The sequence below is a fragment of the Taurulus bubalis genome, assembly GCF_910589615.1.
Source record: "Taurulus bubalis genome assembly, chromosome: 21".
NCBI classification, from domain to species: domain Eukaryota; kingdom Metazoa; phylum Chordata; class Actinopteri; order Perciformes; family Cottidae; genus Taurulus; species Taurulus bubalis.
Window position 1 is genome coordinate 12594322 of NC_136609.1, and position 14794 is coordinate 12609115.

The window sequence follows — 14794 nt, forward strand, 5'->3', positions numbered from 1 at the left end:
AGTTGTAAGGGTCCCTGTGAGGGACAAGCCACTCCTTCTTTTGTCATGTTCAGTTTGTTGCTTACCTTAAAGATGTATGTTAAAGACCAGCAATTGATTAACTTCATACAAAAGCAATCAGTGCTTTTGATCTTGTTCAGTTCAGCTTTTCATACTCAGTGAGAAAAGTCCAGTCTGTGTTGTCTTGAACAAGAGCATGAAGTCTGGTTGAATGAGGTGGAAATGTGAAAGACAGCTGACAGGTATCTCAGCGGCGGCTTTGCACGATTAATGTTCACTCTGGATTAATGTTCATCTGCAGCGCTCTGTGAGGAGCAGCGGCTCGGCAGCACCCGCTGCTCGCTGAGGACAGAAACTACAGAACAAGACGTGCTTCAGTCTGTTGGCAACAAGCCGGTCGCTGAGGCTGCGGAAGCGTGTGCGCATACGTAAATCACTTCAAAGTAAAAGCAGTGCCGTTGTATTGCATTCATGGCGTGCATCTTATTTTTTTCTTTTTCTTTTTTGATTGGCCTCACGCGGGCCGGACTGGGAGAGCCGTAAGACGCCCAGGTCTGAACTACGCCGTCTGGAGAGATTTAAAGTGCAGCACCTGTGTGCGGCAGCATTAAGCCCCTCCAATGCACAAAAAACGAGTTAACGCATGATCAAATAATTAACGCTGTTAATAGTTTGCTGCGTTAACGCGTTTTTAACGTGCCCAGCCCTAATATATATATTTATATGTACAGACAAGTTCCATATATATCTTTTTAGCCATTTTTTGTAGATGCTTGGTTATACGTAGACTATCAAAGAAAATTATCATGGAAGTAAAGTAAGATATTTCTCTCTTTAAATGCACTATTATTCACAGTATTACACATGTTTATCGTCAATAGAGTAGATGACTTGTAATACGTAGATGCTGCCACAAGAGGGCAGAATGTTGACTTCATAATAATAATAATAATAATGATTTCTTCAGTACAGGACAAGTGGAGCAAACATGTATATACTATATAGTTTATTGTTCTTCAATAGTTCTAATGTTCTCTTTTTTATATAAAGCTCGATTTAGATCATTTTTTTATTTATTTGTTTCTTTGCTTTTTTTAATATACAAGTTGAATCTTAACATTCCAGTATATAAATTAACATTCTGTGAATGTTTCAAATTATTTATTTGTAATATTTAAATAAACAGTGTTTTTAGCTTCATTGGCTGTCGCTGTAGCCTTTATAATTCAGCTGTCAGGACATTTCACATGGACGTAATATAGAAATGATGAGGATGTGAATACAACATCATACCTTATCCTTATTGTGTTTGTCAAAATGAAATTACAGAAATTGGAGTTGTGTTCAAAGATATATCAAACTCTTGATGGGCATCATTCCTTTCCTGGGGATATTTCATGTTAGTACTGTTTCCATTTACACTACTGGGTGGCTTTGACTAAATCATTTTAAAAAGGAAAGGAAGATGTTGTTATTGTTTGCACTGTTGCTAATATAAATGAATTGTTGCCTGTATCTTTTCTTTCCTCTTTGAGAGGAAACTGCTGATCTGTTCTGACTATGTAGGCAAAATAATACTATTTTTAAAATGAGCATTTTAAGTTAAAAAACATCTTCCACTACTGAATCAACGTTTAACTTATTGTTAACGGAATCGATCACACAACCTCTGGTGTGTGTGTGTGTGTGTGTGTGTGTGTGTGTGTATTTAAAGAAATTCAACAAGTGGTGCTGGTCCCTGGGTGGCAGAGGGGTTTAAGCTCCACGTCATGTGGATCAGCCTCCATTTAATCCTCTGTAGAGAGAGAGCGAGACAGAGAGAGAGAGAGAGAGAGAGAGAGACAGAGAGAGAGAGAGAGAGAGCGAGAGAGAGAGAGAGAGAGACAGAGAGAGAGAGCGAGAGAGAGAGACTGTATTTATTGATGTCTAACTGGGCTTAAGGTGCAGTACTAATTTGAGCACCTTAACCACAAGCAGAGTCAAAAGAATGCATACTTCAAACCCTTAACCTGTGCGCATGAATAATATACATTGCCTTATGATCGGTGGAGGCTTGATTTTCTTCCCTTTGCCTGGAATTTTGGAACTTCCTGGGAATCCAATAGGTCTTCTACGATCTTGAAGGCTGTGTAAACATTCAGAGATCCATCTCGGAACTACTCTTGAAACCTGGACTCATCCGGAAAACATTTTCTTGGGACCTTGGTAACGATTTATTCTTACCCCTAGCATCTTGCTTTTGAACATCAGAAAACAAATATTTTTTTCTGGAATATTAGATCTGCTCTGAGATCTAATCTGGAGACTGGATCCATTCTGCAATCTTAGTCATACCTCCAACATTCGTCTTTGACTGTTTCTGGAATACTGGGCCCAAACCACAAACTTGACATCTTGTGGAACTGATCTTGGACACTCGGGCATCAATTCTTCATCAGTAAGTGTCCCATCATTTACTGAAACTTTCCCAATGGCTCAGTCAGGATCCTGCCCAAACCCAGACCTGACAAATGGCACCATTGTCTACTGCCCACTTGGTATTTGTTCAGACCTTGATACCCAGAGAGGAAGAGAGGGTGAGGAGGGAGAAGAAGATGATGAGGAGGTGGAACTAGCCGAGGAAGTGGGGGAGGAAGTTTTGATAATGACTGAAGCAGACGAGGGCCAAGCTGAACGAGACAGTAGAGAGCAGAGTGAAAGGGAGGAAGGGAGGATTATCCAAGTGGGGCTGTTACCAAATGAAGAAATACAAGAGGGGGAGAGACGAGGCGCAAGAGAGAAAGAAGACGGGGAGGCAGGAGTAGAAGTGGGGGATGAAGAACACAGAATGATAGGAGAACAGACAAGAGAGACCGAAGGTGAACAAGAGACAAAAGAGTCAAAGACAATGATTGAAAATCTATGTCACTTTTCAGCATTGAATGAGATTGAGAAAGGTCAGGAGCAGATATTAGACAGCAAAAATGAAAAGGAAGAAGACAAGGAAGATGAAGACAATAAACAAGAAGCTGTGACAGCAAGTTTGGAAACAGAGGTCAGGGAGGACGAGGCTACTGACAGAGGCAATGGGTGCCGAGACCACCAGATGGGGTCCATTTCTGATGATGCAGAGCATGTTCAGCACTCAGGTACTCCTGAAGAAGAGCCAGAAGAGGGTCCACAGTCGTGTTCACATAACTCAGACAAAGCACAAGTTGTTACTATACCCACCAATGGTGACGTAACAGTAAACGTTGAGGATTCAGCAGTAGATGGGACTCCTGTTCCCATGGGAATAAAAGAACAAGTCGACTATCAAGAGGATCTATGCCAAACCTCAACTGTTGGATACAATGACACAATTGCTATAATTGAACTGGTGGCCAATCAGACTGACCAATTAACCAGTGAGAAGAATGATGAAAAGGAAAACACTAATGAGAAGGACAACGCAGAATCCAGCAAACAGGAAGTGGACACCAGTTATAATCACAGATGGCAATCAGATTGCACAGAAGCAAAGGTTGAGGATGAAGAAACCAACGAGTTTGTGAAAGATGCAATGGCCTCTCCTGATGTTCTAGAGATAGAGGTTGAAGTGAATCAGGAGGTAGAGACACCAGACTTTGCCTTTGAACAGCCACAGACAGAAGGAGAGGTTGAGAAAACAAGGATGGTAGGGATCAACAAGAGGGACCAAGAGGAAAAGCAAGTGCGACAGGTTGAGGTTAATACTCTAACAGTGATGGATGGGAGACGACACAGTACGGAAGAGGACTGGGAGACAGGTGATACCGTTATTAGAGAGTCAATGGGGGAAGAAGAGCACAGAGGAAGAGGTGCTCTAAAAGTGCAGGAAGAAAAGAGTGTTCAAGTTGAAAACCAGGCTGAGGAAGACCTCCCAGAACCAAGACCGCAGTGTGTGGAGGAGGTACCTTTAGGCAAACAGCAAGATGTGGAATTGGAGCAGGTGGAGGAAGCCTTTGAACTTGAGGAAGGGGATGAAGATGTACCTGACAACTCTGGAGGAGAGGCCACATCAGAGGAGAAAGAGTCCACAACAGAACATCCTTCACAGCTCCTCAAAGAAGGAGGAACAGATTGGGGAGAAACATTGAGAGAACAGCTCAGAGAGCAGGCCCCTGTCGAAGATGAGAAGGGAGGAGGAGCAGAAGAAGAAACAAAGGAAGGAGAGGTACAGATGTCGGAAGAGCCTGTGACTGTCTTAGATGATGAGATTGAAGAAATAGAAGAACTTGAAGAACAAAAGCCTGCCACCATTACACCCACAGTGGAGACAAAGGATCAATATAATCAAGAACTGCAACAAGAGAAGCTCAAACTTGTTAAAGAGAAAGATGAGGAACAGAGAGATGGACACACAGAGGTAGAGAAGGATGAGGAACATAGAGATGGAAAAGCAGAGGTGGAGAAGGATGAGGAACATAGAGATGGAAACACAGAGGTAGAGAAGGATGAGGAACAGAGAGATGGAAAAGCAAAGGTAGAGAAGGATGAGGAACAGAGAGATGGAAACACAGAGGTAGAGAAGGATGAGGAACATAGAGATGGAAACACAGAGGTAGAGAAGGATGAGGAACAGAGAGATGGACACACAGAGGTAGAGAAGGATGAGAGGCCAAACGATGACAACAGAAAGGTAGAGTTGGATATAAATGGAAGAGTTAAAGGACTGAAAGAAGCGATGGAGAATGGGATCTTGTGTCGTGAGCCACAGCCGCTCAGGATGGAAGAATGGGGGACGGCAAGAGTTCTGTCACCCAGAAGGAAAGATAATGACTGGATTAAAAAGGTTCAACCAGAGGAAGAGAGCACACCCAACATGAAGCCCTGGAGGAAAGAACTGAGGCCTGTGAAGAAAGATGTCTGGGAATCTGAGAGGGGAAGAAAAGAGGCAGATAAAAGTCCTGCAAGGAAGGAGGACTGGATCAAGGAGCTGAAGTCTGTGATCAAACATGAGACCCTGTCCAGAAAGAGGGACGAGCAGGTGAAGAAAAAGCAAGTGGTGCTGATGGAGGATGGCCATTCGTACATCCCCCAGCGGGAAGAGATGATCGAAGAGAAAAGAGAGGAGGTGAAACTGATCTCCCACAAGAGGATGGAGAGCCCTTTAACCCCTTGGCGTAGGAACAGCAGAACACCCCTAGACCAGGACTACGAGATCTCCCTGTATGTAAAGGTAAAGAACCATATGACCGACACATGCTGTCAACATACCGTACATCATCCCTGAGCCAAACAAGGGTTTATTGGTCACGACCAATGCATTTGATGCTTCTAGCACCCTAACATGACATAATGAAGCTGAAGGCGATATGTACAAATACGAATTGTACACAGAATAAAAGAAACAACAGTTAAACGATTACAATTCATGTTTGTTGTCAGGGAAACATGTTGATCTGTCAACTGTTGTAATTTGACATATCTGGCAATTCACTGCATTGACCAGTAAAAGACCAGTAGTTAGTTAGCCTGCATAATTATAGTGAAGATATAGTTGTAACTTCCTGTATCACAGTGCTTTTAAAAGCTGTGCAGTGTCAGAGCATAGTCTTTATGTAAATGGGCTCCATGCAAGGCTCACATTGATCTGCTTCATACTGAATGTGGAAGCCATCAGCTGGAACCTTTTTGGACAGAATACCAGCTAAGTTTGGCTTTCTCCAGTTATGTTCAGGCCCAATGGTAGGCCGGCTCCGGTACATCGCTGCCTGAAGCCGACATTCATAAATGTGGACCAACAAAAAATCCCAATTAGCAGCACGTGAACACTGGAGCAGCAGATTGGGGCCGGTTTTGGAGCACCCTTCATCAGGAGACTGACATGACTCTGCTGAGCCAAGCCCTTTTGGTCTGCACACAAATACACAGTGTAACCTGGAACAGAGAAAAGCAACACAATGCAAGGCACTGAGGCATTGGCACTACATTATGTCCAGGTTTAAACAAAAGCAAAAAGCTTTTTTGTAGGATTTGCATCAAGAAATATCACAGGCAGGATGTTAATGGCTCCATTGTTGCTGTTATGTGGCTACTTTTCTGGGAGAGTAAAAAATACCCAATATAACATTTAGCAACCTGACAATCTTAACTTGATCAGTTTAAACCAAGCCCTCCAACACGGTGAGCGGGCAGAACTGAAACAATTGTAACAACATGTACTATCACCAATGATGATACTATTTTACCATTATTGTTTACTACTAAATAAAGTCCTATTTGGCTGCTGTATATAGCACCTGTCAGGGACTGCAGGTATTTACTGTTTCAAGCTGTTGATCTGCTTTCCTCATCTCCTTTAGTCAGTGATATTCTAATCCATCCGGTAGCCCACATTGCTCTATGCATGCAATCCTTAAGGTTGTGGACAAAATAATGGGAACACATATTACAATATAAGCCAATGCAATAGCCTTTGTGAAGCGTATACTGGTCTATGTCGGTGTACATTCCACCTACAAGTGTGTGCTTGAGCTTGAACACTGATGTGTGTCCCAGGTGAACACCTGCTCACATGTACTCACACATGTACTCACTTCTGCTCTCTGGTCCAGCAGCACATTCCTAACTGAAGCCAGCAGAGAGGTTTAACAGCATGAAACAATGCAGTAATATCTTCACACGTACACACACAACAGGCTGTTCTCTGTGGGAGCTCACATTCAGACAAAGGAGCCTCTGTTGGCCACGCAGACTGAGGTAGAACAATACTGGAATGGCTCCAGCGTGCTTCTGTCGCTGGACTCAAAAGCACCTGAAGGGCTCAAGGTAGACCGGCTTTACCCCACGAGACAACGAGCCCGCCTCCATGTCTGGGGAGGATTTCATAGAGTCCTTCTTTCATGAGTAAGAAACACCAGGCGAAGATGTGAACTTGTCATGACACAGGTTATGGGTTCTGTAGGACTCTGCCCAGCTGGTTTGGGGCCCTAATGAGAGCTGTTGCATGCTGGGTTAATCTCTGCATTCTCACTCTGTAAGCTGATTAGCCTGCTGGTTGCTGCTGAGAGCTCAGGCGCAGCGTTACTGGGAACGACACACACTCTCCTCAAACTACACACTGCATGTACATGATGTTTACCAGCCGAGCACCAAGAGATGACTCAAGGATTATGTGTTGTGTTTAAACACTGGGCAGCCATTACGATGAGATCTGAGGCTCTCACTGAGGTCCACTGCTGACCTGATGGCCGAGCTGTCCCTGAACTCGTACACAACCTTGAATGAACTTTTTCATGGACCTACTTTATGTGACTTCTCTCTTTGGAGTCACTTTATTGCTGATTTTAATTTGATCTAGTGGTCTGTAAAGTGGAAGGGTAGTGTTCTCAATGTCTTTGCTCCACTGCTTCCATAGGAAACCACACTTTGCATTTGCTGATCAAACATATTGCATTTTAATCCGGAGAGACAACACAAGTGAAAGAGAAGGCAGATGAATGTGATATTTCATTTGATTATTTTTGTCCACAGAGGACATTTTAACTTGTCATTGTAGGAAAATCACAGGTGTAAATGATGAAATCAATGAGGGCTGAATTCCATTTCGCTGCTTTAATTGCAGTGATGTTGATGCTGGCTCACTGTCAGTCTGAGGGGAACAGAGTCGTTTCCTGCTATGACAAGTGTCTGCTGTGAGAAAGCTCTATTTGCAGGACTAGTATTAAAGGGGACCTCATGTGGTGTAGAACACGTCTGTGTTTCAAGTGGGAAACTAGAAAGGGTTCTGAAGGGGAGAGAGGGTGCTGATGACAGGCAAACACAGGACTTTAATTTGAGTCCCATGTGAAACCAAAACATGAACCTCTACAGTTATTACCTATTGCTAGAGGGGTAATACTAGTTCTGTGAGAACATGGTGTTGATGTTGACCCTGTCAGTCAGACAGAGGGATGAGCCCTCCATCCAAAATGAACAGTAAGGTTTTACCTCCATGGAGAAAGGAAACAATGACTTAATTTCCAGAGATGGCATGAACAATGAGGCCTAGTGTAAACATAACTGCTACTATAAGAGTCTTCAGAGAGCACCTGGTGCACTGCTCCAGCACACGGGCCGCCTCACAGCACTCTGGGTTGGACTCCTATCCTGGCAGCTTCATGTAATGAACCCATGCTGGATGTTTCCAGTGTGGACGACACTGCTGTGGGAGTGAAACACATCTTTCCTTTCTCACTGGATACTTTGTGTGTTTGAGATTCCACTTCCACCCTCTCCTCTGGAGGATAGAGGGACTCTTTACTGCTCTGTCTCACAACTTCACACAAACGCTGACCTCGGGTCAGAGGAGGACTTCATGTAAACAACAGAGCATGCAGCTTTAGTGTTGTGTGAGGGTTGTTTATTCATGGTCTTTACTTTGTTAAGGTTGGTACGTCACATTATCTTGTTATTGAACATAAACCATGATTCATTTCACGTTAACCACGAAAAGGTATCAAATGATTGCATATAGACACATTAGCGTTGACCGTTCCCGTGGTTACAATGCCGACATTGTCTCTGGCGGCGGGGGGAGGAGACCCCGACACCCCGACCACAACCGTCACGTGGCCTCAGCCAATGCCAGCTTCTTCTTATTCTCATGTCGTAACTTTGTAAACATATTTGTGATGACTGCAAACACACAAACACATATCTTGACTAAGTTGTGACAAAGAGGGTTGTGTGTAGGAGACACTGGCATTCCACAGAGAGCAGCCAGCAGCAGTCTGAGCAGATGGACAGGCAGGCTGCTGGCTGCTGGTTATGATCTTGGGTTTCATTGTTTTGATGAGCTAAACATGGAATATCGTGTATTTGTTGGGCTGTGCTTTTGGTTCCTGGGGTAAGACGTTTTCTTTGGGGATCTTCAGAGGAGAGTGAGCTTCCACCTTTCACTTGGTCACCATGTCCTGGTGTGACACTGCAGTTAAGACATTGGGCTTCCCTACCATTGAGCTGTTTGTAAAGGTAAGTAATGCTGTGACATTCTTGACTAATGATGTTCACAAGGTCCCTGTCCATGCCTTCAGCTGGTCTTCTCACAGCACCCTAGACGGCAGCGTTGGGTAAAGCTTATGTCTGATCAGCTCACATGGTTATGGTTAATGGGTTAAGCCGTGGTTGGACGGGTCAGGCCGATAAACATGTTGATGCCACACACCTCCAGTCTTTCTGCCAGAGGAGCTTCTGTCTTCTACTATCAACAGAGCGCTCTGACCGGGTCAAAGGTCAGGTCTACAGTGTAGGCACTGCCTTTCTCTTTGCTTTGTATTGTGTGATCTATGGCACACTCTCATTTATTTTTTGTCTGTGTGTGTGTGTGTGTGTGTGTGTGTGTGTGTGTGTGTGTGTGTGTGTGTGTGTGTGTGTGTGTGTGTGTGTGTGTAGGCGGGAAGTGATGGGGAGAGCATTGGTAACTGTCCGTTCTCTCAGAGACTCTTTATGATCCTGTGGCTTAAAGGAGTCATCTTCAACGTCACCACCGTCGACCTCAAACGGTAACACATGTCCAAGCTGTATGATTATGAATGATGCTGTATTATGCTGTATGATGCATGGCAAATGGACCCGTACTTGTATAGTGCTTTTCTAGTCTTCCAAGCACTCAAAGCGCTTTAACACTACATGACATCATTCACACACTAATGAGAGAAGCTACCATGCAAGGAGCCACAGTTGCAGAAATGCATTAATATCCTTGAATCTGGTTCAATTGAAGGCAACAGCAGACCTGCAGCTTTCATGGACTTTGTTCCAGATATGTGGAGCAGAAAAACTGAACGTTGCTTCTCCGTGTTTAGTTCTGACTTTAAACCATAACAGCTGACAGGATCAGTGAAATAAATATATACACATGCTCAATTAATGATTGTGCAAACATTTAATAATCGGTGCAGATAAAGGTTTGAGCATCCTCAACGAATATTCCATATTTAAATTGTTTTGTTTGTTCCGTCCCTGGTGCGTAAAGGCTAGAGTAAGAACCATAAGTCTACTTTAGCCTATGTGGCATGAGGAGAACATTATATGACATTAATAGTGATAACTTGGTCTTCAGCCTTATCACCATATGTTCTATGCTTTGTGTGGTCAGGAAGCCGGCCGACCTGCAGGACCTCGCTCCTGGAACAAACCCTCCTTTTGTGACTTTTAATGGCGAAGTCAAGGTCGATGTCAACAAGATCGAGGAGTTCCTGGAGGAAAAACTGATCCCACCACGGTACAGATACACATTGACACACATTGACCACAAGTCCACAGGGGCATTCAGAGGCCTTCTCTAACGTGTCTTTACCGTCAGGTACCCCAGACTGGCTGCCAAACATCCTGAAGCCAACACAGCGGGCATCGATGTGTTCGCCAAATTCTCAGCTTACATCAAAAACCCGAGGAAAGACACCAACGACGGTAAGAGAGGATGTGTGAGGGCGCGCTTCCAATGCTGTCACTCAGGAAAAAGGTTTCCATTTAACCAAAGTGGTCGCCAGGCCGCCGGATATGGGCTGACAAGCTACGATGAAAATAAGCAAACAGCAAAGAAGCAGTTAGTTGTTCCACTGTAGCTCATTGGCTCTGGCAGCAGATTGTTCCAGAAATAAATGAACGTGCCACTTTCCAATGGACAATTGAGGGACAACTACGGTTCTTGGTCCTGGTCTTTATATATCGCCACAGGCTCCCATCAGGAGGAGGCACACATTATTCACACTCTACTGCTGGCTATGGGAGCTGCTTTAATCCAAAAAGGCACAAAGCATCTTCCAGTTGGCTCGGATCGTGGTCGGATCATGTTCTGATCCAATCCGAAACCACCTCATCAACAAGGTCTTGGTTCAGCTATACGTACCCACGCGATGGCTGTGTTCTCACCTGTCCAAACCAACCGCACCGAGGCGGTAAACGCTCCAGGGTTCCATTTAACCAAACTAAGGGTATTAGAGAGTAGCTGCTGAACATCGTGGAGCGTTAAGACCACAAATGGTAGTGGAGACTATGAGAAATATGTTCAGATCCTGGGAGGTGCTGGGAAATGAGGTCCGGGATCCGAAAGAATTATAGTAAGTATATTTAATAAAAAATGATAGACAGCTTATGCTACTTATGCTAACAGTTAGTTTTCAACTCATTCGTGGGACAAAGTCTAAAGTTTAAAGTTTTATTACTTTCCTAAACATTTTACTGGCTCCGCCGTATTCAGGGGCGGAAATACTACGTCCTCTTCCGCCCCCTCAGGCCATCAAGAGAACTACATCTCCTAAAACACTAGTCAATATATCATGCAGCATGCAGTATTTGTCTACATTCATTCACACATCAATCATTCTACAGTAATAAAAGTGACCTTCATATGCATACAATTACAAATCCCTCATAATAATATCCCTTATTAATTATCATATTTCATGCATTGTAATTTACACACAAACAACTCATTCTATATAGATGTGCAAGTCACATGTGACAAACTAAGCTTAAAAAACACTACAAGACCCTAAACGTAGCTCAAAGAGAGAGAATATTAGACTTTGGAATTGTGACGTTGCTCTGTGTCTGCTGGATGTGGATGTTCCCCACAACTACGTTATATAAGGTGATAATGTGTCAGTGTTGAGTTTACAGCTTGTTAGGCTGCCCCCAATTGGCCGAAAGCATCAGTGGTGTATAGTAACCAAGTAGAAATACTTCGACCTGAGAATACTTCGATTCATGAGACCAACATCGGGGACTGTGGTGGAACACAGACTCCACCAAGCAAGTTTGGGGAATCACAATATTATGCATTAGCCTCTACATCATCTATTCCAGCGTCACAAACCTTTATGACCACAGACCTGAAGACAATACCTGAAGACAATACTTTCACGGACCGGGTCCCATCTCGGGGAGACGGGAGACAACGACACCGACGTGTGTTCGTTATGTCCAGTCTACTGCTTAACTTAAACCTTATTGTCCAGTCTACTGCTTAACTTAAACCTTATTGTCCGTCTACTGCTTAACTTAAACCTTATTGTCCAGTCTACTCCTTAACTTAAACCTTATTGTCCAGTCTACTCCTTGACTTAAACCTTATTGTCCAGTCTACTCCTTAACTTAAACCTTATTGTCCAGTCTACTGCTTAACTTAAACCTTATTGTCCAGTCTACTCCTTGACTTAAACCTTATAGTCCGTCTACTGCTTAACTTAAACCTTATAGTCCAGTCTACTCCTTAACTTAAACCTTATTGTCCGTCTACTGCTTAACTTAAACCTTATAGTCCAGTCTACTCCTTAACTTAAACCTTATTGTCCGTCTACTGCATAACTTAAACCTTATTGTCCAGTCTACTTCTTAACTTAAACCTTATTGTCCGTCTACTGCTTAACTTAAACCTTATTGTCCAGTCTACTCCTTAACTTAAACCTTATTGTCCAGTCTACTCCTTAACTTAAACCTTATTGTCCAGTCTACTCCTTAACTTAAACCTTATTGTCCAGTCTACTCCTTGACTTAAACCTTATTGTCCAGTCTACTGCTTAACTTAAACCTTATTGTCCAGTCTACTGCTTAACTTAAACCTTATTGTCCAGTCTACTGCTTAACTTAAACCTTATTGTCCAGTCTACTGCTTAACTTAAACCTTATTGTCCAGTCTACTGCTTAACTTAAACCTTATTGTCCAGTCTACTGCTTAACTTAAACCTTATTGTCCAGTCTACTGCTTAACTTAAACCTTATAGTCCAGTCTACTCCTTAACTTAAACCTTATTGTCCAGTCTACTCCTTAACTTAAACCTTATTGTCCAGTCTACTCCTTGACTTAAACCTTATTGTCCAGTCTACTCCTTAACTTAAACCTTATTGTCCAGTCTACTCTTTAACTTAAACCTTATTGTCCAGTCTACTCCTTAACTTAAACCTTATTGTCCAGTCTACTCCTTAACTTAAACCTTATTGTCCAGTCTACTCCTTAACTTAAACCTTATAGTCCAGTCTACTCCTTAACTTAAACCTTATTGTCCAGTCTACTCCTTAACTTAAACCTTATTGTCCAGTCTACTCCTTGACTTAAACCTTATTGTCCAGTCTACTGCTTAACTTAAACCTTATTGTCCAGTCTACTGCTTAACTTAAACCTTATTGTCCAGTCTACTGCTTAACTTAAACCTTATTGTCCAGTCTACTGCTTAACTTAAACCTTATAGTCCAGTCTACTCCTTAACTTAAACCTTATTGTCCAGTCTACTCCTTAACTTAAACCTTATTGTCCAGTCTACTCCTTGACTTAAATCTTATTGTCCAGTCTACTCCTTAACTTAAACCTTATTGTCCAGTCTACTCCTTAACTTAAACCTTATTGTCCAGTCTACTCCTTAACTTAAACCTTATTGTCCAGTCTACTGCTTAAATTAAACCTTATTGTCCAGTCTACTGCTTAACTTAAACCTTATTGTCCAGTCTACTGCTTAACTTAAACCTTATTGTCCAGTCTACTGCTTAACTTAAACCTTATTGTCCAGTCTACTGCTTAACTTAAACCTTATTGTCCAGTCTACTGCTTAACTTAAACCTTATTGTCCAGTCTACTGCTTAACTTAAACCTTATTGTCCAGTCTACTGCTTAACTTAAACCTTATTGTCCAGTCTACTGCTTAACTTAAACCCCGCTCCACAAAGCCAGGATGTTGAAATGGAAGCAGGGTTTTCGTGCTTTTTGGGCGATCTCAGGAAAGAGCATACTTATAAACACACTGTTACAACTCTTTCATGGTGTCATATTTTTGGAGAATTATGATAAGTTCATAGCAGATGCAAAAGTATACTTATATTCAATATATACATATGGATCACAACCAACACAATTATGTTCAACACAACTCCTGGTCCTTGGTCATGGCAGCACTTAAAAGAATACACTTCATAATTCTCAAAATGTTCAGGTCATTTGCGGTTCTATTTGTCACTCAAGGAGCTTCATCTCTATCTGTCTTCAGCCCTAGAGAAGACCTTGCTGAAGTCTCTCCGGCGTCTTGATGACTTCCTGAGGACTCCCCTGCCGGAGGAGATTGACGCTGACGCCTCAGAAAACCTGCCCGAGTCCTCCAGGAGCTTTCTGGACGGGGCGGAGCTCACCCTGGCTGACTGCAACCTGCTGCCTAAACTACACATCCTGAAGGTTCACTCAGCTGCTTTTTATACTGTGGGGACAGAATGGTCTACAACGTTTTTACTGGCTCCAAATCTAAAACACAATGCATTCTGGGAACATTAGGATTGCTTAGATCCCTACAACAATCATTCCTGGTTACTCTGAGGCAAATTTGTAATTTCTGATTTTGAGCTATAAAAAAAATAATTGTATTGTTCTGTTTGCAGGTCGTAGCCAAGAAGTACAGAGGCTTTGAGATCCCAGCTGAGATGGCAGGGGTTTGGAGGTATTTAAGCTCCGCCTATCAGAGGGAGGAGTTCACCAGCACCTGCCCCGCTGAGAGGGAGATCCACTTCGCTTATCTGGATGTTGCAAAACAAATCAAATAAGAGCAAGAATAGGAAATAACAGACACTACAGAGAGGAGGGAAGTGGCTTTCAGTAAACCCTGGAGAGATGTGTGTAAATGAAAGCATGACAAGAGAGATGAGGGGCAAGAAGAAGGAAAGATGGAGAATACTGGTGATGAGAAAATAAATCCATCTGGTGGGTAAATCCTAATGCATTTACATTAACATGTAGAAAGCTATATGAAGAATACGAGCTCCTGGTTATAGACGAGGCCGATCCATGCTAATACATCTACTAACTAAACTTGTGTTTAACTGTATTGTC

At 42.9% G+C, this 14794-nt stretch overlaps 1 protein-coding gene across 1 annotated transcript; it reads left to right on the forward strand.

Annotated features, from left to right (window-relative positions):
* Positions 1–5167: 5167 nt before the first annotated feature.
* LOC306752796 (chloride intracellular channel protein 4) lies at positions 5168–14508 on the forward strand (the record flags this gene model as incomplete). The annotated part of the gene is made up of 6 exons (XM_079236603.1): positions 5168–5179; positions 9376–9485; positions 10082–10207; positions 10289–10395; positions 13965–14146; positions 14347–14508. Exons 2-6 carry the CDS (start codon positions 9430–9432, stop codon positions 14506–14508), a joined length of 633 nt encoding a protein of 210 aa, XP_079092729.1. The 5' UTR covers positions 5168–5179; positions 9376–9429.
* Between the last annotated feature and the right edge of the window lie 286 nt (positions 14509–14794).